This window comes from Macrosteles quadrilineatus, unplaced genomic scaffold (genome assembly GCF_028750875.1).
Source record: "Macrosteles quadrilineatus isolate MER2022 unplaced genomic scaffold, UCM_ALF_1.0 Scaffold_1__1_contigs__length_201487025, whole genome shotgun sequence".
Taxonomy (NCBI): domain Eukaryota; kingdom Metazoa; phylum Arthropoda; class Insecta; order Hemiptera; family Cicadellidae; genus Macrosteles; species Macrosteles quadrilineatus.
In genome coordinates this window covers 144019904-144044563 of record NW_026542594.1, presented here as the reverse complement: position 1 = coordinate 144044563, position 24660 = coordinate 144019904, and the positions used below count along the sequence as shown (strand labels likewise).

General features: G+C 34.5%; 1 protein-coding gene across 5 annotated transcripts in view; it reads left to right on the top strand.

The window, feature by feature from the left end:
* Positions 1 to 24660, top strand: part of LOC128986223 (pantothenate kinase 3) — a 45016-nt gene that overhangs the window by 19774 nt on the left and 582 nt on the right. For 3 of the 5 annotated variants that reach the window (XM_054406472.1, XM_054406480.1, XM_054406456.1), the window contains exons 3-9: positions 2750 to 2923; positions 4101 to 4268; positions 8498 to 8574; positions 10050 to 10226; positions 10974 to 11127; positions 12152 to 12265; positions 13226 to 16710. In XM_054406472.1, coding sequence (XP_054262447.1) covers positions 2750 to 2923; positions 4101 to 4268; positions 8498 to 8574; positions 10050 to 10226; positions 10974 to 11127; positions 12152 to 12265; positions 13226 to 13279 — 918 coding nt within the window. In that variant the 3' untranslated portion in view covers positions 13280 to 16710. Of the gene's footprint in view, positions 1 to 2749; positions 2924 to 4100; positions 4269 to 8497; positions 8575 to 10049; positions 10227 to 10973; positions 11128 to 12151; positions 12266 to 13225; positions 16711 to 24660 lie in introns of those variants that run through there. The other 2 variants (XR_008490108.1, XM_054406467.1) reach the window with 2 other exon arrangements.

Here is a 24660-nt window from a genome sequence, read left to right as displayed (position 1 = left end):
TATTTTGTGAATTTATTTACGATTCTGGTTAAGAGATAAGTAGACCAGTAACAAAGTCATCACATTGTCATCACCCTCCACCACCAAGCCTCATTCACTCACCTTCATTCACTCATTACTAATTCATATTGACTTATATTAAAATAGTGTGTGTGGCTGTGTCTAAAAGTCATGTAACAACCCCAACTGCTCTTTGGAAAGTGATTCACTTTGTTACATTGTATTGAGATTAACACATTCGCTGCTACGGAGGTTCCGGAATGTCAGCCGGGCCACGGCGCCAGGAGCTAGGAACGTTCCGGAACGTCACCGTTCATTGCTTTTTAACGTTTCCATGGATCAGCCAGCTCGTCACTAGTGTCCTATATTTCTTTGCAGCTCGTGGGGACATACTTTTCTGACCACCAGGGTCGTTAGAACAACAGGGCTTTGCCCTACCTCTTTCCTGCTAGATAGTGACACTACTTTACCGACTGCAACCTGGGTAGTGCTGCTATCTATCAGAATCACTTAGTACCATGTCCAAAGCCAGTTTTATTGCAGAACATTGCCATCCAGTATACCTAACTACTTTTGTTTTTACTGTAATTCAGTGTATCGGCGGTAATGTTACGCAGCGGCGAGCGTTAGTTCTGCTCCTGTCGCCGTCCCGGCATCTAGCGGTCAGCAGCAAACGTGTTAAAGTCTATTTCATAGTTATACGGCATAAATACAAGTTGGTTTATTGATTGATCCTACAATTTATTAAATAATTATAGAACTTTTATTGCTACTGAATGATTTTACAGAACCAATTCATACCTGCAATATGTAGGTAAATCCTAACATCACTAAATTAACCCAAAGAAACATTCCAATTTTGGTTTAGAACCGGAAATGTCCAACCAGTCATGAATTGACTCCAGACCAATATAGATTCAAGGATGGAGATTTTTAAAATCCTTGTCATTGTTTATTTTTGTACACTCTGAACTAATGCATATTTGGTGAAGATGAGTGGAGATTTTTAGCTCTATCACCATTCACCAAATTACTTACTGATGGTGTCCTTGGGGGTTTCAGACTGGTTTCCTCTCCTATTTTTGTTTTGTAAAGTAAATATGCTTCTTGTTTTCATGTAATATACTCCACTCTTAGGATTAAATATTTTTTTAACTATTTGATTAAAAAAATCCAGCCATAAGTAATACTACCTCTATATTTTACAAGGCCATATATCTCTACTAAAATAGTCACTAATTTTTTTTAAAGTAACTTATAAAGGTAAACACAATTGGAAACATGTAGTTTAAAAAAAAAAATATCAATTTACATGGATCATAATATATTATTAATTTTCATACTATACTTACAAATGATGTTACTGGCCCGAAAGTAAAAATTATCTTACATTGCTTAAATTAAACTGTCTAAACCAGTGTGTTAACCCTTTCAGTGCTAGGCCAATAATTTGTATTTTCTAAGACTTTATTGTTTGCCTTTAATTCCATTACCTGTTATTGAATTTTAACTGTAAATGTTGTCACTATTTTATTAATTAGGCTAATTTTGAATAATAAGACAGTAAGAAAATATATAACAAAGATAAATCCCGGTATTTGTAGTAAACATTAAATAAAACTTAGTTTTTGTTGTAATTTTCCGAATTTCCTATAAATTTTTATGTTCTGATAGCATTGTTTGTAACCAAAATCTCATAAAATCGAAAGACATCTAGTTTACAATGTAATATTGAATTTAACCTTGATTTAGTTTGATAAAATTATTATAATATAGCCGTTTTAGGAAAAATACTTAGCGCCAGTATCACAATTTATGATCACTGTTGTGGTTCAACTGAAAAATATCATCTTAATAGTCCGTGACTATCTAGTGCTGCTACGTAGGAACACATTGAACAACCTACTACAGCGCTATCTGTTCGCAATCATTGGCGTCAGCTTAAATACCGGTTTTTGACTCCTCAATCTCCAAGCACAGATAGCCTAGAAGGCTAGGGCGTGTGTCACTTGGCCAGTGGCATTCGTTTGCTCGGGTTCAATTCCCGTCCTGTGTGGCAAATAATTGATGACCTTTGTGTTTGTAGCGATATACTACAACCACTGCCACTGGGGCATAGTTAGGTGTTCATAATCCTTGGTTTAGGCATTCACCTCGAATCATCGGATTGGGCGAATCTTTTAGCTAAAAGGTTGTTAGTGTATCCTATGGTCACCAATGGCCGTTTTGCTACTTTTTGTTAAAATAACCTTCCTCTCTATATCCCTTAGATATTTTAGTAAACAACGATATATTGTTGCATAGCACTGAAAGGGTTAATGTAATAAGTATAGGATCAGGTGGGCCAGTTGTGTCATTTGTTTATGTTTATGATCCGCTTTCTGTTCTAATATTCTATGACGATGTAACTATGACTATGTTTATAATTTCTCAATTTCTCAGTCATAACAACCTATCTACTACATAATTGCTATTGCTAAATTGTTTAAATAAAAGTCATTAAAATATGCAAATTTACCTTTTCCCAAATAGGCCCAGTAAAATAATTACATGATTGAAATAATTACATATCTGGATGTGAAATTCTTTCCTAAAAGTATCTTCTGTTGTATTTACTTCATATAACTGTTAAGGTTGAATATCAGTAAAAATTCTTCCCATGCAAAAATAACGTACGTATATTTATCGTTTTCGGTCTGTTTATGGTAAGCAGAGTAGGTTTCTTATCATTGTGGTATGTGTTGATCAGATGGATGACGTAAGGATAGGAGGACGTACAGGATCACTGCACTTCATCAGGTTCCCCACTTGTGAGATGGGAAACTTCCTGGCTCTGGCCAAGAGCAAAGGAATGGCTACGCTGATCACCACAGTGTGTGCTACTGGTGGTGGCGCGTACAAGTTTGAGAAAGATTTCATGCAGGTTAGTCTCAACATTCAACCAATACTGAGTATAAACCAAGATTTTTTAGTCAAACCTTTAAAATGTGAATACCCCCGCTGCAGCAAACCTGCCGACTAAGCAAATTTCCATTTGCCTGGATTGATTTTCAATTAACCTATTAAATTAACATTTATGTTTAACGAGTACCTAGGTTAGCTGCTACAGGGAAACTAATAAAGTGTGTTTTTTAATAAAATATCAATAGCTTAGGCCTAGTATGAAATAAATAAATCCGCCATTTAAAAGTTTGATCAAAATATATCCATAAACAAGCCAACTACAACATTTTACAATATTCCCCAAAAGAATAACATGGGAATTTTAAATTATAGTTCGGCCGCTTAGAAAGCGGCCAATGCTCCTCCAGCATTGGTTTAGCATTAGCGCGCAGGTCGTTTTCTAAGCGGCCGAACTATAAAATTTTTTAGAATTTTCTCCGTAACCAATCACCGTACAAAAACACTTTGATATACTAAATTATTTGTTTTTTACGCTCTTTCAAAAGTTCTGGATAAAAATTGATAAATAAGTGTTTTAAGGTTAAAAAATGACATAACTTCATTTTTTTCATTTTTTTTTTCATAAAACCCCCCGTAAATCCCCGTTCCCATGGTCCGATCATACTGGTTCGCGAACTCATTCAAGTTTATCACGCCTTACACCTTCAAACCAAATTTGATCAAAATCGTTCAAAAATTACTCAAGTTATCGTCTGGACGGACATATATATATACATATATACAAATTTGAACGAATGGGGTTTTTGGCCTCTGGGGACATCAAAATGAAAAAGTAAATCGGTCCCGGGCCTAGGTCTTACCGTGAGACCTACGGTAATAGCTACTTCCCCATAGGGAAATTCGCTAAAAGTAAAATTAAACACTAAATACTGTATGGTTTACGATTACAGTTAAGGTTTTTTTTAGAACAAGTCAACATGTCTCCGTTTGGTTTCCTGCTTGAAATTTATGTAAACGTTTATGTTTGTTATAAATAAACTTTATTTTAGTTTATTCTGTAAATTGATAGAATAATATTTAATAGTAATTTGTTTTCTTTTAATAAGATTTTTCAAAACTTAAACTTGCAAGTTTAGCCTATGAGGTCCAAGTGCATATGAGGGAGGTCCTAAGTCCTAACCAGGATTGATTTGCAGGTACTCAACATGAAGCTGGCCAAGTTTGATGAGCTGGACGCTCTAATCAGAGGCATGTTGTTTGTGGAGGCCACCAACCCTCGTGAGGTCTATTACTTTACCAATCCCACTGAAGAGGATAAGTGCCAAAAGTGTGTCTTCAACTTCAGCAGACCCTACCCATTTTTGGTAAGTGAATCTACCATCATTGATACATACTAGAATAAGCCTAATAAAAATATAACTGAAAATTTTTAAATGCTAATTTGAAAAAATTAAAAACAGATTTATGTAAATCATTTGTGTACCAAATTTATATTCTTATTATAATAATAAACTCAGGCCCACTTATATAAACGGGCAGACTGGGCATATGCCCAGGGGCGCCGGAGCATCGCCTGCCTGCACTAGGAAAAAAGGGGGGCACTGAGCTTTGGGTTTGCCCAGGGCTCCACTGACCCTCAACGCGGCCGTGAATAAACTTACAGGCTTTTAATTTCGGGACATTTCACATGGTGGAGGTGGAACAAGTTTATACAGCAGCTGAATCATAATATCAATGGTTTATAATCCAGAAAAAAAATATGCATATACATTAGTGATGGTCGGATCCGGATATCGGACTACCGGATCCGCCGGATCCGAGCTAGAACCGGCACCGGATCGGATCCAAAAAATTCCGGATCTCGGGCTGGATCCGGTTTTGATGGATCCAATTTTTTCATATTTTTTCCCGATTTTTTTCCTAACACAAAGCTGTCTGTATCACTGTACAACCCCGATTTGTTTACTAAACACAAAGCTGTCTGTATCACTGTACAACCCCGATTTGTTTACTAACATAAAGCTGCCTGTATCACTGTACAACCCCGATTTGTTTTACTAACACAAAGCTGTCTGTATCACTGTACAACCCCGATTTGTTTACTAACATAAAGCTGTCTGTATCCATGTAAGAGACCGATTTGTTTACTAACATAAAGCTGTCTGTATCCATGCAAGAGACCGATTTCCCCTGATTTGTTTACTAACACAAAGCAGTCTATCACTGTACAACCCCAATTTTTTTACTAACATAAAGCTATCTGTATCACTGTACAGCTCCGAATGTTTTTACTAGCACAAAGCAGTCTGTATCACTGTACAACCCGATTTGTTTACTAACACAAAGCTGTCTGTATCACTGTACACTGTACAACCCCGATTTTTTACTGACACAAAGCTATCTCTGTCACTGTACAACCCCGATTTTTTTACTAACACAAAGCTGTCTGTATCCATGTACAAGACCGTTTTTTCCCCGAGTGTTTGTCTCTTGATGCAAACTACTTATATGGCAAGGCCATGTCTCGATGTTTGTATCTAGATGCAAGTACGGCAAGGCCAAGCCTCGTTGTTTGTCTTTTGATGCAAATAACTTATATGGCAAGGCCATGACTGAGTGTTTGTCTCTTGATGCAAATAACTTATATGGCAAGGCCATGTTCCAGTGTTTGTCTCTTGATGCAAATAACTTATATGGCAAGGCCATGTTCCAGTGTTTGTCTTATGATGCAAATAACTTATATGGCAAGGCCATGTCTCAGTGTTTGTCTCTTGATGCAATTAACTTATTTGGCAAGGTTGTTTGCCTCTTGATGCTAAAATTTTATATGGCAAGGCCATGTCTCGGTGTTTGTCTCTTGATGCAAATAACTTATATGGCAAGGCCATGTCTCATTGTTTGCCTTTTGATGCAAATAACTTATAAGGCAAGGCCATGTCTCAGTGTTTGCCCTTGTTGCAAAAAACCTTTATGGCAAGACCATGACTCAGTGTTTGTCTTTTGATGCAAATACTTATATGGCAAGGGCATGTCTTAGTGTTTGTCTCTCGGTGCAAATACCTTATATGGCAAGGCCATGTCTCAGGGTTCGTCTCTTGATGCAAATAACATATATGGCAAGGCCATGTCTCAGTGTTTGTCTCTTGATGAAAATAACTTATATGGCAAGGCCATGTTTCAGTGTTTGTCTCTTGATACAAATAAATAACATATATGGCAATGGCATGTATCTTTTCGAACTGAATCCGACCCGATTTTTCGGATATCTGCTCACCTCTATTTTTTTGTTTTGTACCTGGATGATAAGCTAATGGCCTATAATCTCGTCTAGAAAATATCCTGTTAGTATTTTAATCCCACCCGATGCTTCGTGATAAAAATAATAAAAGTATGATTTAAATTGGCATTCTGTTAATTACGTTTTTTTTTTACCCCCCCTTATGACAGTGTGTATCCGAATTTTTCAAGTTTCGGATCCGGATCCGGTACCGACATTTTCTTGGATCCGCCCATCACTAATATACATATTAGCCTACATATTTTAAAATAAGCAGATTTTATTTTAAAAGCTTATAAAAATACAAGTACTGTAGTTCTACTAGCTCTTGATGTTGTGCCACTAAACACATAGGTGCAGAAATTAGCTAATGAAAGAAATACCTTATTTATGCTCTTTTTTCCAAGCCATTTTCCTTGTGAACTTACACATCAATTTTGGAATGTTGCTACCTTCTTTGATCTAGCACACAAATATTCAATTACCGTACTTATAAAATATTGATTAGTTCAATAATTTTTCCTGATAAAGTAAAAAATAATTTAAACATTTTTTTACAAAAATACTTTAAAAAATATTAGGTTTAGTGTTACTGGCGATCGGGACTCATGAGGATTTTGAAAATAGTTAGCAAATTGTAGGCCTATGTGTTCTATTAGGGACGCAACTGGGTGTTAAACTCAGGTTTTATTTAATGCTATTGTTTACTGCTACCAATATGGATTAAGGATAAGTGTGGAATGAAGTGAGATCTCTTTGTAGCTTCTTTGTGTAGCTTTTGTTCAGGTAAGACATCTAGGTTTGTACATTGTACAGGGTGGTCCATGAGAAACAGACACTTTTGAATCACACATTTCTCCACGAGTGTTGGAGTGAAAAACTCGGGTTTAAGGTCAATCAGCTCCCCATCCAATGCCATTTAGTTGCTATCATGCCGCTGTGGACTACAGATCATTGCATGTTGGCATACGATGCTTTTAAAAAAAGTGGTGAGTCAACGGTGAAACTCAACTTGGTGGGTAAAGAGTGGAAACTCAACGATGTTTTAGACATTACTTTTGTATTGCTCGTCATGGTGAACTTCCGAGTCAGAATGCAATTTTAAGGTGGGCTTCTTATTCAGTTATGGTGGGGTCAGTTATGAAAACAAAAACACCTGGAACACAGTTTAGTGTGCTGTAGGAAAATTATGGATTTATGGTCCATCATTCTTTGAAGAAAAAGAACTCCTGTCACTGTTAATTAATTTGCACGATTCATGAACATGATAAAAGACTTTTTATTCCCAAACTTAAAGGGTAGAAAATCTGCATCAAGAACATATAGTTTCAACAAGATAATACCAAGATAATGGCCAACTTACAACAGAGATAGGTGAACAAGATAGGTTCACTGCTTACATGGCCAACCTAACCTATGGCAGAATTTTGAATGTTATTTCCTGGGCTTGTGATCTGATGGTTTAGTGATGTTGTGTGGCTACCACCAGACTTGTCAATGAATTTCTTTTCCCTTTGGAGTCACATGAAGATAGGTATTTAATATGAAAAACCACGTACTCTGGAAGAATATTGAAGGCCGCAATCAGGAGCCAAATTGAACAAATCGATGAATAGTCACTGAACAGAGTGTAACGTTTTCGAGCAAGGCTGGAAATGCGTGTCCGTTTCAACGGCCGTAATTTAAGTGAGGTAATTTTCAAAACTTAAAATAAGGCATTTTATTTTGCAAATGGCATAACTTTTCCTTCATTCATGTCTATAAAACTTTTCTGTTTCAAAATTTAAGAGCAATAGCTTTTTTTAAATCCATCCATTTCTCATGGACCAACCTGTAGTTACTTTGATGAAACAGGAAGCTATTTTGTTTCAGTAAAACTGAGAATGAATTTGATCACAATCTCTCAACAGTTAATATTATTATCTTTCTACTTTTCTAGCGATGCAATGAGTTACTTAAAATACCACTCCATTCCCTTCTTTAATGAATGCTCATCAAAACACACAGTCACATGCAATGGTAATGCTGCTTACAAATGATTTCCATAAAAAAAAAATATTTTTTAATATCTATTTTTTCATGGACAATCCTTGTTGGAAAGAACATTTCTGCCCATTTGGTTATTGTGTACTTTGATCATTATATTCCTGATGAAAAGCTCAGTAACCCATAAAAACTTGAAAAAGCCTTCTTAACATAGTACCTAATTGTACAGCTAAGCACCTAATTATTGTATAGTCTCTGGCAATAACTTTTGCTCAACTGATTTTAGAGTAAAAGATTTTATTAAAAACAGAATTGTTGTTCATGTTACAGATTGTGAACATCGGATCAGGAGTGAGTGTCCTAGCAGTACATGGCCCCAATGAATGGAAAAGAATATCAGGAACCAGGTTAGTTTAATAATTATTATGTATAGTAATATTACAACATAAGAACTGGAACATTAGTGACATAGAAACAGAGGAAAAGGAAATCAAAGTCTTTCAAATCAAGTTTTAAAACTTTAGAAATAATATTACCTCAGCCGTGAAATTTCTGTACACCTTTGAAAAAAACACACAAATTAATACAAATCACTGGTTTTGATTTAGACTGTAAGCTGCACAATAATTGTTATAATATAATTGTCTCAAAATAATGGGAAATTCATAACAAGAGCAGAAAGTGAGCAATACCATATTTGAGATCATATGTTTGAAGTGCGAGATTTACCGAGATGCGAGATAGACCCACTTTCACTCGTGTTTTGAAAGTTACTTTTCGCTACACTACAAAAACAATATTTTCTTAATTAAAACAAGACATTGTTTTTTTTCTAGATTACAGTTAGGAACAGTACAACATTCATAACATTTTTAGGTCGTGCCTTCAATTTACAAGTTAATATCAACATTGATTGAACAGTTTTGGTTGTTGCAAATTGAAACAGGTGACAAACAATAAAAAATCTTTGTTTACGTCAAAAAAAAATATAGTTAATATTACTTTTGCATTGTAAAATTCTTTTTTTCTCCAGTTACCTGACAAAGTGGGCTTCCTTGCACTGATTATAGCACGCAAAGTAGCTAATTGCTATATTTACTTACTTTTGCCGCACTCCAGTATTTAAACCAAACAACACAAAACAGTGTGCTTTTATTAGGCACGTAATATGTGTACGCTTGAAAATAAATGGGCAACACTTAAAAAAAGATACTATGACTACGATCAGCTAGTGCAGCGTTTCCCGTTTCGTTCAATGCTTGGATTTAGCCTAACCTAAAAATGTGTTATTTAGCGTTTAAAAGACTTATTATTTTATAGTATTGTAGGAAAAAAATAATGTGTTTAATGCAAATGCAAAGTGCCTTTGCTGCACTCGAGAAACTTTTCAGGCTCGTGCATAAAGATTTCTCTCATGTGCAGCAAAGTGCCACTTTGCGCACTAGTTACAACTATTCCGTAGTAAACAATGTAATGATGGATTTTCGCAGGTAATAAACATACAACAAAAAATGGTCATTTCACAGATCCCTCTATACTATGCTGTTTCAAATTACTCTTTAAACCTATAGTAAAATAATTTTAAATCAACCATCTTGCAGACCCCTCAAATTCAAAGTCACCTCCATCTCTATAACATAACTTCTACAAACTTTAACCTATAACATTCCTTCTTGTTTCTCGAAACTCATACCTTTGACTCTTTTAAATTTGGATGGAATTGTTGTTTCTCAAAGATGTTAAGTTGAGATTGGTATTTCTTCACGAAGCACCTCACTCCAAGCCATAGACTTAAATATACTTTTCTACACTAAATATAAACCAAGATACATTTCCAGTTGAACGTAAAACTCTACTAACATAATTTATATGATGCTATCAGCTTAGGGGGTGGAACATTCCTGGGACTTTGCTGCCTACTGACTGGCTGTAATTCCTTTGAGGAGGCCATAGAGCTTGCCACTGGTGGTGACAACAAGCATGTAGACAAACTAGTGAAGGACATCTACGGAGGCAGCTACGAGAGGTTCGGACTACCTGGAGACCTTGTTGCCAGCAGGTCAGTGATTAGCCACGACATTGAGGTCACTATTTGTAGATAATTGTATTGCAAAACTTTTATTTTTTATAAAGCCTAAGTAATGATTAACTGATTTTCAACACTTAACCGTTGTTTGATGAAATGTCAAATTGAAATGCCTGTATTTTTACACATTTCTCTCGCTATTGTGATTTAAAATATTCAAATACTGTAGTCATCAAGTTCAAGGTTTTAATTAGATTCATTTGATTAATAAAAAAAATATAAACCAGAAAAAACCAACAATATTGTAGATGTCTTTAATATTTTTTTTTAAATTTTACTGCGCTGATCCTTTTTTCTTCATTTTTATTTAACTTATATTCTAAATATTTTTTAAGTGTTCGGAAACAAAACTATTTCATTGTTTTAAATTTTGTTTTACCACACATTTTATGTTAGCATGATGAAGTGCATGATAACTATAAATTTCCATAAAGATTCTCATATATAGTGCATTTTACATATATTTATTCGGTGGAGGCACTAAGCTTTTTTAATTCTTAACTGTTCTGCACATAATCCTGTATGGTGATTGGATTTTTCGGTTAATTCTACATTTATCTTGTTTCAATTTACCAATTACAAAATTCTGCAAACCATTTGATCTTTAATGTTGTATTTGGAAAAGCTTAGCTCCTAATTTTCATGGTAATAACCCATCTCCATCCTTATTAACTGGCACCATACGTAATCAGCTGGTGGATGGTTGAGTGTTATTTACAGTATTTTGGGTGTATCCAGCTTTGGGCAGATGAATTCAAAGGAGAAGCGAGCCACAGTGAGCAGAGAGGATCTGGCTCGTGCGACACTTGTTACCATCACCAACAACATCGGCTCCATAGCACGCATGTGTGCACTCAACGAGGGCATTACCAGGGTCAGTAACTTTCAATTATAGTTGTTTTATTGATGTATGCACAGTAAAATATCAACAGGGTACCTATTCAATCCTAAAAATCTTACCATTAACCAGTCAATGATCTGTGTCTTTTGTTGATGGTGAAAAACCTAGATTGAGAGATAACATTTTCAGTTGAACCTTAAAAATAGGGATGGGTTGATTCTGATTTCTCAAAATATTTATTACCGTGGTGTCAAGGGACAATTAATTCTCAATACTTGGTGACTTAAGGTTCATCTCCCTTCTTCGTGATAACATCGTAATCATGTCTTGTATCACGGTGATTTTTTGATTGTGCAAAGTCTGAAGATGTGTCCGGTCATCGTGACTCTCCCTTTTCAAAATAAGCCAACTTTAGTTGAATAAAACCATACTTGAGAATGGGAATAAAAAACAAGGTGTCAAAATTTTTGTTTTAAAGAGTTTAGTTAAATTTTGAGAACAAATGTATAAACAATAATTATTTATGAAGAAGCATCCAGTTAGGCGTCCAACATTGTTAAATGAATAATATGATAAAACTATGAAAGATAACTAACTTGTCAAGCAATATCATAGGACCATGTGTTTTATTTTCAAGTTTGAGTGAACACCGTATTAGTGTGCTTTTTTACGACAGGATCAAAGTTTTTAACGTTACTCAATAATTTAACCTTTATATTCTTATTATTCTGATTTCACAAACAAATGTAAACATTGCTAAGTCAGTATGCCTTTCAGTTATGAGAAAATGAGTTAGGAATAAATTTGATCTGATAATTAACAGGTCTACTTCTAAAGAAACTACATAGGCTTAATACTTTCTAAGCCCCTTCATCTTCACATATTTTGTTAAAATGTATCAAGTGCTTAACACTGTATAAGGTGGATACTAATCACTGTTTATTGTGCTCTGTGCGAGGGAACTTAAACTTTTTAACTTAACTTGATTGATCTCATGCTAATTTAACATTATCACAATAATTTAAGTGGCATTACTCAAAACATGTTAAATTTGTAGGTAGTGTTTGTTGGAAATTTCCTTCGTGTGAACACCATCTCAATGAAGCTGCTTGCCTATGCTATGGACTACTGGTCAAACGGTACACTCAAAGCACTGTTTTTAGAGCATGAGGTAAGCCTCCAAAATATAAAAATACCCCCGCCGCAGCAAACCTGCAGACTAAGCGAATTTCCATTTGCCTCATTGGATTTACACTAAAATATCTCATTATATTTATTCCCTATTTAAATGGCTTTAGTTTAACAAGGACTTAGGTTTGCTGCGACAGGGACTGTAAAAAAAGTGTTTTTAGTAAAATGTAAAATAGTTTAGTATGAAATAAATGCATTTTCCAAATTTGATCAAAATATGTTCATAAACAAGCAAACTTCAATAAGTTTACTTATTCTCCGTAACTATTAGCCGCATTTCAACAAACTAAATTGTTTGTTTTTTTGAGCTCTACAAAATGGCTTTGAAATAAATTGCAAAATTTTATGTTTTTAGGGTCAAAAATGGGAAAAACCAATTTTTACCGCATAAAACATAAAACATAAACCCCTATTCCCATGGCCCGATGATCATGCTGGTTCGCAAACTCGTTTGAATAAATAAATGTAGGTTTAGACGTTTGTACCAAATTTAATCGAAATCCGATTATTTTTGCTTGAGTTTTTGAGCTAATGGACACACACATATATATATATATATATGAATTTGAACGGATGGTTTTTTTGGCCTCTAGGGACCTCAAAACGAAAAGGTATTTGGTCTCGGGTTCAGGTCTTACCATGAGTACTACGGTAATAGCTTATTCCCTATTATGGGAAATTCGCTAAAATTATAATATAGTGACATTGTTGACCTAATTTAGTTCAGTTTTATTTGCGGTATGTTTTGGTAACATCTTAAACTAGAAATATTTTTCCAAAGCAGTAATTAATTTTCCTAACGAAAACTGTACAACCATAGCATCGATGAGCTATTACTGGACTTAACAGTTGAATGAAGGGTGTCTGGTGTGATTTCATCATTATAACTAAATATGTTTGTTGTATAACTTTACATTATAGCTGCACTGTTTTGGTTTAGGGCTATTTTGGTGCTGTAGGCAGTCTGTTAGCGTTCAATGAGGAGATCAGTTGAGATCAGAACTTGAACAACTATTGTGGACTCCACACCTGCTTCAAAGTCCAAGTGATGAAAGTACTCCACCATCTCATTGCTAATCACTGTTGTACTACGCATTTCTTTCCATTCTAAAAGTATTATAAACAATTGGAATTTCCTTGTGAAAACTATAAGTATAAGGTAATGCATTAGTTTTAAGTTAAGGTTATGAAGAGCTATTAGTTATTTTAGGAAATGATTCCAAAAAACCTATCCGTAAAACAAATATCAGTTACGTATAAAACAGGAATTGTAAGCTATTGGGTATATTTCTTATATAAATTTAAGTAATAAGGAAAAAGGAGACATGGGTCAGCAATGTTAATTCTGCATTGTATTATTTACACTCAGGCTTAATGGAATAGTGAAAGGGTAACCGTCGATCAGACTACTTTTAGTTTAGTCATCGTAGCACAGGTGCAGAACAATCTCCAGACCATCCTCTTGCTCACTCAACATTTGTTAAACTATTATTGTACTTTACAGGGGCATTCTTCACAGTTGTAACTGTGGATTTAACACTCAATTATTAAATTATAATTTTCTTTAACCATCTATTTTTTTCTTTTGATTTTATTTTGGGGAAATTTGTTCTCTTCATGCGCCCCAAAATCTAATAGACTGTAGAACCCCCTTCAAAATTTTAGACTAGAGTAATTTAAATAGGTCTAACTACCATATTTATTGAAGGTCGCCAAATACTTAGTATATAGTCAAATAATCAATTTATATACTCAAAACTGATTGGTGTTGTTTGTAGTAAACATTGCTAAAAATTGTACAGTACGTGGTTAACAGTATGAAGTACAAAAACTCGCACAATAATGTATACAAAATAGAGATAAAGGACAGTAACCATCAGGAGTTTTAAACAAATTGTAATGTGACTAAAGGGCTTAGCTTGGCAATCGGTAAGATTAGTTATTCAACATCCTTACAAAAGCAGTAAAGCAAAAATTACAAATCAGTAGTTGGCTTTGCACCACACATACATTCTGATGAGGCGCTACTTACTACATCCATCACAATATTACAGCAGCCAAGGCCTAATTGTGGAAAAGCAGTCACTGAGTTAATAGTCTAATTACCCAAGACAACATCTAGCTGGGGTTTTATAGTTTCACAACATTGTCTTTGATTCCATTGATTTTTACTCATTTGTTAAACATGTATTACTCATTAAAAATACTTATATCCACGTTGAAAAACTATCCACTACAATTAACATCTGCTGTCTGGTGGTTGGATCTTCAGCAAAATCGATATGAATTCGGCGCCATCTCTCGGAAGTTAACAGCCATTGCTGCAATGGAACTTTTGAAACAGAATTTCTTGTACTTTGACAAATCAAACAAGATGACACAGAATCCTCAATTTTTTTTTTTTGATTCGGCGCCATCTCTCGGAAGTTAACGGCCATTGCTGCAATGGAACTTTTGAAGCAGAATTTCTTGTACTTTGACAAATCAAACAAGATGACACAGAATCCTTAATTATTTTTTTGATCCCAGGCCACCACATGTGGCCGCGTGCCAACAATTTCATTCGAATAATTCCAGGATGTTGTTCAATATCTGCAATATCTGGATGACTTTGCCTTGCAATTTCTTAGGTACCACTACTAACTGAAATGATAACAAATATTTTAAATCAACCCACAATATTTTAAGATTTTGTGCCACGGCTTATTTTACTGGGAACAATCTTACAAATCTTAAGTGCTCTACTTGTATTGCTGTTAAAATTTTTTCTCTTTGCAGTGTTTTACATTTTTATAAATTTTTAACAATTTTATAAAAGTGTTTTGCAAGAAACATGAATCAAAGATGCCAATGTAAAGGATTCAATACTTTTTGTTATCTTTAAACATTTTAGAACTACTCAGGATCAATTTGTACAGGTGTGATTCATGAACACTGTTCAAGTGTTGTCAGCTCCCACTAATAGGAAAATGCAGAATTATAGTAAGAGCAGTGAAATTGTATAAAATATTATCTTCATGTTGAATTTTGCAACTAACTGCAAATACATGTATTTACAGTTAGTTAGATGCTTCAGAAGTATTATTTATCACACTAATCACGGTAAAATTAAAAGTGGAATATTAAACTGTATGTATATAATAGTTTGATTGCTCAAGTTTTGAGAACTATTTTAAAAAATTGTGACCATTAATGCAGGTGCAGTATAACGAAATTTATTATTAAGCAATTTCACTTGCGTAGTTTTCCACCTGGGAAAGAAAATGCGGACACTATTGGTCTTATACACATTGGTCACTCAGAATGTTCAGTTGCTATCAGGGTTTGACCTGACGTAACCGAGATTGTACTGTGTGTGCATATTTTAAAAAAACCACAGCGCTAAAAGCTGTTTGCGTCGTAATCACTGACTTGGTTTTAGTCACAGCATAATTGATGTTGGTCTGGTCCAAACCATGATAGTAACTGAAACGGTATGAGTGGCCGATGACAAAAAGACCAACATTGTCCACCTACCCCCTTTAACCCCTTGAGGTCGAATTTTTCCCCCATTTTTCAGCAAGTATAGTTTGCCATTCCAGTAGTCTGGAAAATGGTGCCCGGCAACTTATACTTATTTGACCCCAAAAATCAACTTTTTTGATTCTTGTTTATTTATTTTATTTATTTTTTGGGGTGAGTATAGGTAGCTATTTTTTAGCAGTCGAGAAAATGGCAGGCGCGTGACCTCAAAGGGTTTTAAACAAAACTGCTTAGTCTGTTCTGCCAAACCCTTTACTTAATGTCTCTTACATCTTTGGATTGTAATAAGTAGTTAACGGCAATAAAAGAGGTTACAGAATTTTTACTTTGTTTATGCCATAGCAAATGTTTGAGTTTTAATTCAATATTTACATAAATGAAACTAGAAACTAGTAAAATTTATCAACTCATGTACAACATTCCGACATATTGTATTCAGTCTTACAACAGCGCCTTTTAATGTTACACACATTTTGTTGATCCTTAAATTTGCCTTATCAGTTATTGTTATAACCTTAGCCATAAAAATATTACAAGAGCTGTGCTTGATTCAAGTTGTAAGTCAGTTACTGCTGCTTGATGGACTAAATATTGGTCCTAAAACAATTCCTATACTGGAGTAAGAGTAAGATTAAAATTATTGTAAATAATGATGTACTATTTCACATTATATATTTATGGTTGTTGATTGTCAATTATTTATTTCTATTTATTATAGCTCTTATAATTGATAAATGTTATGTTCTAGAAGTGTTGGTCTTTGTTGTTTAAAAACTCAAAATAGCTATTTTATTGCTTAAAGCATCATTGTTACTTTTACAAGTAAATTAATTTAGCACAAACATTCTATATTTGTTATATTTTGATATTATTGTAATATTATACTTTGTATGAATTGTTTTATTTGAGCTTCTTACTGATACACCTAATTTGCTCACTTTAATCCGTACTTTATGTAAAAGTAAAATTTTTGGCTGACATGGATGAGGTAGAAGAATCCAAAATCACAAGTCTGCTTCGCTGTACCATGCTCACGGAATGTGTATGTAAGATAGGGGCAGAGTCCTAGTGTAAAACTGAAGATCTTAAGAGTCCTTAAAGGCCCAATTAGACAAGGCATGTTTTAAAGCTACTGGGCAACTTTAATACTTGCAGCTCGTAAGCTAGTCTTGTGTACTTGGCACTAGCTACACTCTCTCAATAGCTCTGGGAAAAGTTGATTCTGCTGGCGTCTTTACATGCTGGACAACTTACTGGAATTTGAGAAAACTAGATGATAAAACTATCCAAGTGTACTCACAGTTGCTTGTGCACAAGTGACAAGCAGGATTAGTCTTTATGATGTTGGAGGAATTGGTTAGTAGCGGAACTTGTATGTTGTACTCACTGGCTAGTAACTTGTGTGTTTGCCCTGAGCTGTGCCTTTGAGATGGTCGATTCCAGCTTTTCTCATTTGAAATATGTTCTCAACTTAAATATCTTCTTCTCTTGCCACATATTCCAATAATCCCTACAGATATGCCCTTTGAATTCAAACGTTTACAGTTTCCTGTGCGTCATACATTTGCGATAACTATAAGCAAATCTCAAGGGCAATAACTGCAAGTGTGTGAATTAGACTTAACAAATCCATGTTTCTCACAAGGACAACTTTATGTGGCCTGCTCTCGCAATCAAACAAAATAACCTTTTTTTGTTTTACGCACCAAACTGAAAAAAAAATATTGTTTAAAAAAAGCACTCTTACTGCTTGATGACGTTTTACTATTTAATTATATATAATAGGTAAAAGGTATTATAAAAAAAAAACATGAAATGAAGTGCTTTAAAAAATTTAAAAGACCTTCCAGAGTTTTATTATGGAATGGTTAACTTTCTTGAAGTTGCAGCAACCTGTGACAGGTAAGCTAGCATAGTCATAAACCATCTGCCTCACACCCATCAACCGCATACTTGATCAAAAGGTCTTCATGAGAAATTCTTTTAAAGTAAAATACCCCCACTGCAGCAAACCTGCAGACTAGACTAAGTGAATATCCATTTGCCTGAATTAGATTTTCACTTAAATCTATTTAATAAATAACATTAGCTTTATTTAAAACCTAGGTTTGCTGCTGCAGTGAGGGTAATAAGGTGTGTTTTTGGTAAAATATTTATAGCTTAGTATAAAATAAATAAATTATCCAAGGTTGATCAAAATACAGGGTGTTTCAAAAAGGACTTTACAACTTTTAAAATTCATAAAAAATTATTCCAAAAAGTTACAGAGCTCAATTTAGTGTTGTTTTAAAGGGAAACACATCAAGTTTTGACTCGCGTAGTCCCCTAGTGCCTAATCGCACACCTCAAGCGCTAGCGGCAGTAAATATGATTGCGTTCACTGGACCCAGTTGTGCTATAATAGTTGTGTTTTGGTTTGAAGAACCGAAGTCGGCGACAACAGTTCAGCTTAATTTTTGTACCAAGTAGGCTAAAGATGATCCTTCTAGTATGCCTACAATTTATGAGTGGCATAGATGTTTTGTAGAAACAGGGTGTTCAGTAAAACATAAGAAATTCTCAAGTCGTCAAAGCACATCTGACGAAGATATTCCGTTTCTTCAACAAACTCCCAGCTGCCACAAAGACCCTTGCCAGCAGAAAGTTTAAAACCATCACAGGAAATTTCTTCCATAAAAACCCTCACTACTCAATAAAGGAATTCCTAGAAGGTAGTTTGGATGAGCTAAATTAGTAGCATAGCGACCGCCATGATCACTTAAAGTATGTTTTTCTTCCCATATTTTTGCATATGTGAGTTTTGTACACATGTGTGGGAAATAAAAAAAATTGTTTAACGCTGACACAGCCTATTCCCATCATACAATGGGTCAACGGCCAAGAAGATGGTAATAAGGTAATATTGAGCAAGTGACACAAAGTTTTGTCAACACCCCTACAAAATCGACCAGGCGTGCATCTCGTGAGCTGCAAGTTCCATATACGACGGTTTGGCGTTTTATTAAGAAAACGTTTGCATTTGAAACCGTACCGATATTCGCTTTTACAAGCAATCAAAGACTAATCATAATCAAGGACACAGGAAGTTGTTAAAAAGGTTGCGCATAACTTCAGTGTGGATATGTTGAATCGAGTGGCTAATGATGAACATTTCTTGGACAACAAAATCTTTTCTGACAAATCAAATTTTCACTTAAGTGTAAGTTAACACACATAACTGTAGGATTTGGGGCTGTGAAACTCTACATGAAACATTGCAACATGTTCGTGATAGCCCTAAAGTAAACGTTTTTTGTTGGTGAAATTAAAGTTAATGAAAGAAAGTTTGTTGTAAACTCTTTTATTTTCTTACAAACACAACACAACACTGAATTATATTTAGTAAACGACTTCATATGTACAATGTAAAAACATATGATGGTCCATCACTAATCCAGACTAGATGAGTTGGGTTGCAATATTCAACATCCCCCCTCACCAAACTTAGCTAGGTAAAAGTCCTAGGCACTTTTGAAATTTGTGATGTTTTGGTTCGCTTAGTCCTTTAGTAAAAATATCAGCAACCATGTATTCTGTGGGTTGGTAGTTCAATTTTATTTCTCCATTTTGTACTTTTTCCCGTATAAAATGTTCTCTGATACTGATATGTTTAGATTTACTTCCTATAATGGAGTTTTTAGCCATTGTAATAGCTGATTGGTTATCACAAAATATTTCAATGACTTCTTGAGGTCTTCCAATATCATTAATTAATTGTTTTAGATGAATGGCTTCTTTTGCTGCTTCAGTCAATGACATGTATTCCGCTTCACTCGTAGACAGAGCTACAGTCCTCTGCTTTTTTGATTCCCAGGAGATTACAGCACCGCCAAATTTAAAACAGTAACCGGTGTATGATCTCCTGTCTTCACTGCATGCCCAATCTGCATCTGCTGCTCCAATTAATGGCTTTCCTGTTTTGAAAAATTCAAGACACAAGTTCTTTGAGCCTTGTAAATATCTGAGAACCCTCTTTGCAGCAATCCAGTGTTCTTTTCCAAAACAATAGTTATATTGGCTCAGGTAACTCACAGCATGTGTTATGTCAGGTCTTGTGGCTATTGACAAATACATCAATGAACCGATTAAATTTTGGTATGGGTAGTTACGATCTTTTTCATGTCCTTTAACCAATTTTAGACCTGGTGTTAGTGGAGTTACAGCTGGTTTGCAGTCAGTCATATTGAATTTTTTCAGGACTTCATTTATGTATTTCGTTTGTGACATTGATATCCTTCCATTCTTTCTTGTGAACTCTACCCCCAGACAATAGCTTAGTTCACCTAAATCTCTCATTTCAAAAGTTTTCATGAGCTGGGCTTTGATGTAATTGCGGTACTTTTGGTTCTTTGTAGCAATTAAAATGTCATCTACATATACAGAGATTATTGATTTGCATCCACCTACTGTTGAAATGTATATACAAGGATCAGCCTGAGATGGTGTGAATTTCAGTTCCTTTAGTTTTTCATCAAGCTTCATATACCACTGTCTTCCTGATTGTTTTAAACCATAAACTGCCTTTTTTAGTAGACAAACCTTTTTGTTTTGAGCATTTTTTAAGTCAGTAATCATTTTCTTTGTTTTGTTGAATAGTTTTTTATCTTCATTTTCACTCTCATCCACCATTATTTCTTGGAGGTATCTCTCAAAGTTGTTAGGAAGTTCCATGTAAACTTTTTCTTTTATTTCTCCATTTAGAAAAGCAGTTGAAACGTCCATTTGATCAATACTTAGATCATCTTCAACAGCAAGTCCAAGCATAAGTCTTATTGAACTTAACTTTGCTACCGGAGCAAAAGTTTCATCATAGTCAATGCCTGGTTTTTGTGCAAATCCTTTTGCTACCAATCGTGCTTTTCTTCTTTCTAGCTCTCCATTTGGTTTTAGTTTCTTCTTTAATACCATTTTACAACCAATTACATTAATTTCTTCGTTTCTATCTTCAAGCACCCAAGTTTCATTTTTTAAATGAGCTTTTATTTCCTCTTTTATTGCTTCATTCCATTCCTCTGAAGATTCTAAATTTGAATCTTCATTGCAGGTAGCTGACATTTGATAATCTTTTGTCCAAAGAGGAGGTTTTCTTTGCCTTTTCTGATGTTCATTTGAGCTTAGTGAGTCATCAGGTTGATTTTCAATATCATCTGAGCTTGGTGAATCATCAGGTTGATTTTCAATATCATCTTCGAAAAAAATATCATTTTCCATTTCACTGTCATTTTCTTCTTCAAATATAGTGTCAAAATCAGACTGGTCATCATTATTTTTGCTCTGTTTGATCGGAATAATGCAAAAATCTTGATCATTTTTATCACTTTCTTTTATTTTATTTTGCTCAAGAAGATTGTAATCATTTACATCTTCATTTCTTTCATAGTACATTTTTGATAGAACTTTTACATCTCTTGAAATTTTAACTTGCTTTTGTTGTGGCATCCAAATTCTGTATGCTTTTGAATTGCTTGCATACCCCACAAATATTCCTTGCTCCGCTTTCGGATAAAATTTTCCTTTTCTTGAAGCTTTGTTTAATACAAATACTTTTGATCCAAATACTTTCAAGTGTCTTGCTGAAGGCTTTCTTCCAGTCCATTTTTCATATGGCGTTAAGTGTTCAGTAGCTTTTGAAGGGCATCGATTTCTTATATAGTTAGATGTGTTAATAGCTTCAGCCCACATACATCCTGGTAGATTTGATTCTATCAGTAAACATCTTGCCATATCCAATAATGTTCTATTTTTTCTTTCAGCCAAACCATTTTGTTGCGGCGTGTATGGAACTGTTAGTCTTCGCCTTATACCACTTTCTTTCAAGAACTTGTCAAATTCACCATTACAATATTCTTTGCCGTTATCTGTTTGCAGAAACTCGATTTTATTTCCTGTTTGATTTTCCACCTCATATTTATATTCTTTGAAACGTTCAAAAATTTCGTCTTTACTTTTCAAAAAATATACATAGCAGTATCTTGAATGTTCATCAATGAATGTTCCAAAATACTTATTTCCTCCAGGTGTAGTTACTTTCATAGGACCTACAATGTCAGAATGTATGACTTCTAACAAGCCTACATTATTTGCAATCTTTCTTGATTGAAATGGTGTTTGTGTCAATTTTCCTTTAATACACGTTTCACATTCTCCAATTTTGTCTTTCATGTTGAAGGTTAATCCATTCAAAGATTCATTTTTTAAAGCTGTTTTTAAGTCAACCTCGTTTAGATGACCTAACTTCTTAAGCCAATCTATGATCTCAGGTTCTTTTGTATAGTTTGATTTTTCATTCACCGTTATAGATTTTGTACTTTTGACATAATAAAGACCACCCTGACGTTCTGCTGCCACAATTACATTTCCTCTTTGGTTTTGGACGACAGCTTTCTCTTTTTCAAAAATCACTTTAAATCCTTTATCTGTTATTTTACCGACACTCATTAGATTTGTTGCCAAGTCTGGTACAAACAGAGTGTTATTCAAATGAATGATTTCAGAATTTTTTAATTCCAGTGAAAGCGTTCCTGTTCCAGAAACGTCAGATGTCTTTCCTTTAGAAGCAAGTTTCAAAATTCCGTTTGAATTTTTGATATCTCTGAACTGTGATTTCTCTCCACACATGTGCGATGTACATCCACTATCAATACACCAATCAGATGAAGTAGAACCTAAAATGTTCAAATTTGAAGAGAAACATTCAGCCTCTGCTTTAAAACTATTTCCCATTTGTTTGGATCTACAGTTGTTGGCTTTGTGTCCGATTTTTCCACATCTAAAACATTTAACTTTGAAACCTACTTTTGTAGTGTTGTTCTCATCTGGTTTCTTATGACTATAAGTGTTGTGAATACCTTTCTTGGAGTTGAACTGCTTTGTTTTGCAATACAATGTATCTTCATTATTTGTATAAGTGTCTTTTGACCTAGCTTCACTCTCCTCGATTACTTTTATTTTTAAATCATTAGGAGAAGGTAAAGTGTCTCTAGACTCAATTGCTACCCGGAAGTTTTCAAACGATGATGATAAGCTGTAAAGTAGCATAATGCTAAGTAAGTCTGAATTGATAATTATGTCCATTTCTTGAAGTTTGTCAACAATCTCCATAAATTTGTTGACATGATCCCTAGCATCTTCTACATCTTTCATTTTATGAACTATTAACTGCTTTAATAATGTGGCTTTCCTTGCAGGACCAGAACTTTGGTAATTGTTCTGCAGGCAATCCCATACTTCTTTGGAAGTTTTGCAGTTTTTTACTAATTTCAATTCACTAGGTGAAATTATCAATATTAGTTCTGATTTAGCTTTAAGATCTTTAACTATCCAGGCATTCTTACCAACTTCATCCTCAGGACATTTGTTCTCCCCAGATACATATTCCATTAGGTTTTGTTGGATTAGTATAGCTTCAGCTTGAATTTTCCAAGTGTCATAATTATTTCGTTTCAAAGGTTCAATTCTATAGCCAAAACTCATTTTACTTATTTTTAAGCACAGAATACTGTAAAATGATTATTTTAATATTCCAAATGGCCCATAACCTTTGTTGGTGAAATTAAAGTTAATGAAAGAAAGTTTGTTGTAAACTCTTTTATTTTCTTACAAACACAACACAACACTGAATTATATTTAGTAAACGACTTCATATGTACAATGTAAAAATATATGATGGTCCATCACTAATCCAGACTAGATGAGTTGGGTTGCAATATTCAACATTTTTTGTGCAATGAGCAAGAGGAAAATGTACGACCACAAAGAAAATCTTCTGTTTAAGGTAAAAAAAACTTGAAGTGTTTTCCTTTAAAACAACACCAAAACCCGCTCTGTACCTTGTTTCATCAAATTTCTATGAATTTTTAGTGTTGTAAAGTCCTTTTTAAAACACCCTGTACATCTATAGACAAGAAAACTATAACAGTGGTACTTTATTCTCCATAAGAATAACATGGGAATTATAAGTTTTTTAACATCTTTTGAATATTTTCCATAACCAATAACCGTACAAAAACACTTCAATGTACTAAATTATTTATTTTTCTATAGTCTAAATGGGAAATTTTGCTAAAAGAAAGGTTTCTGGACGAGACAAACAGGCCATGTATTTGAGATCTCTCTAAAGAGGCATAAAATAATTTTTATTTTAGCATTCTGATACGTCAACTCTTTTTTATTTAAGTGAATGGATATTTCTAAAACCCCATTATATTAATCCATCTGGAGATCTGGATAAATAAAGGTATATTGAGTGAGTTGATGACTCGGTCGGTAGCATCATAAGCTTCGGGCCCAAACAGCGATGCCGTGGGTGCGGTCAGTTAAAATCCTGATACCTGCCACTACTTTTTTATCAGTACCTTGTACTGTACAGGCTCACCCTTGCTTTGCTGGATATGATCCATGGACAGGCCAAAGGGTATGTGGATGAGTAAATGAAAGGTTAAACAATGCCCCAAACCTCCTAAACATAACATATTATCTTAAAGTGGTTTTGGACCACCTTCCCAAAATGTGTTTGTGTACTTTCTTCAATATCTATTCTAAAAAATGCTCACTTTAAAACTTAAATACTTTTTTTATGAAATGGCGACCACACTATGTAGGTGCGACCTTGTAGTCCTGTTAGTGACTAAGGCCGGCATATTCCTTAGACACAGCTGTTAATTAATAGCCCATACAGCTAATGGCAACTAAGAGAACTACAGTTTGTGGTGGAATCCGAACCACATTTTTGCCTTTGTATTAAAAAATTGCTCTGATTATCAGGATAGTACCGCGGATAGTCGTAGTACTCACTAGTGCGGATGTTAATCCACA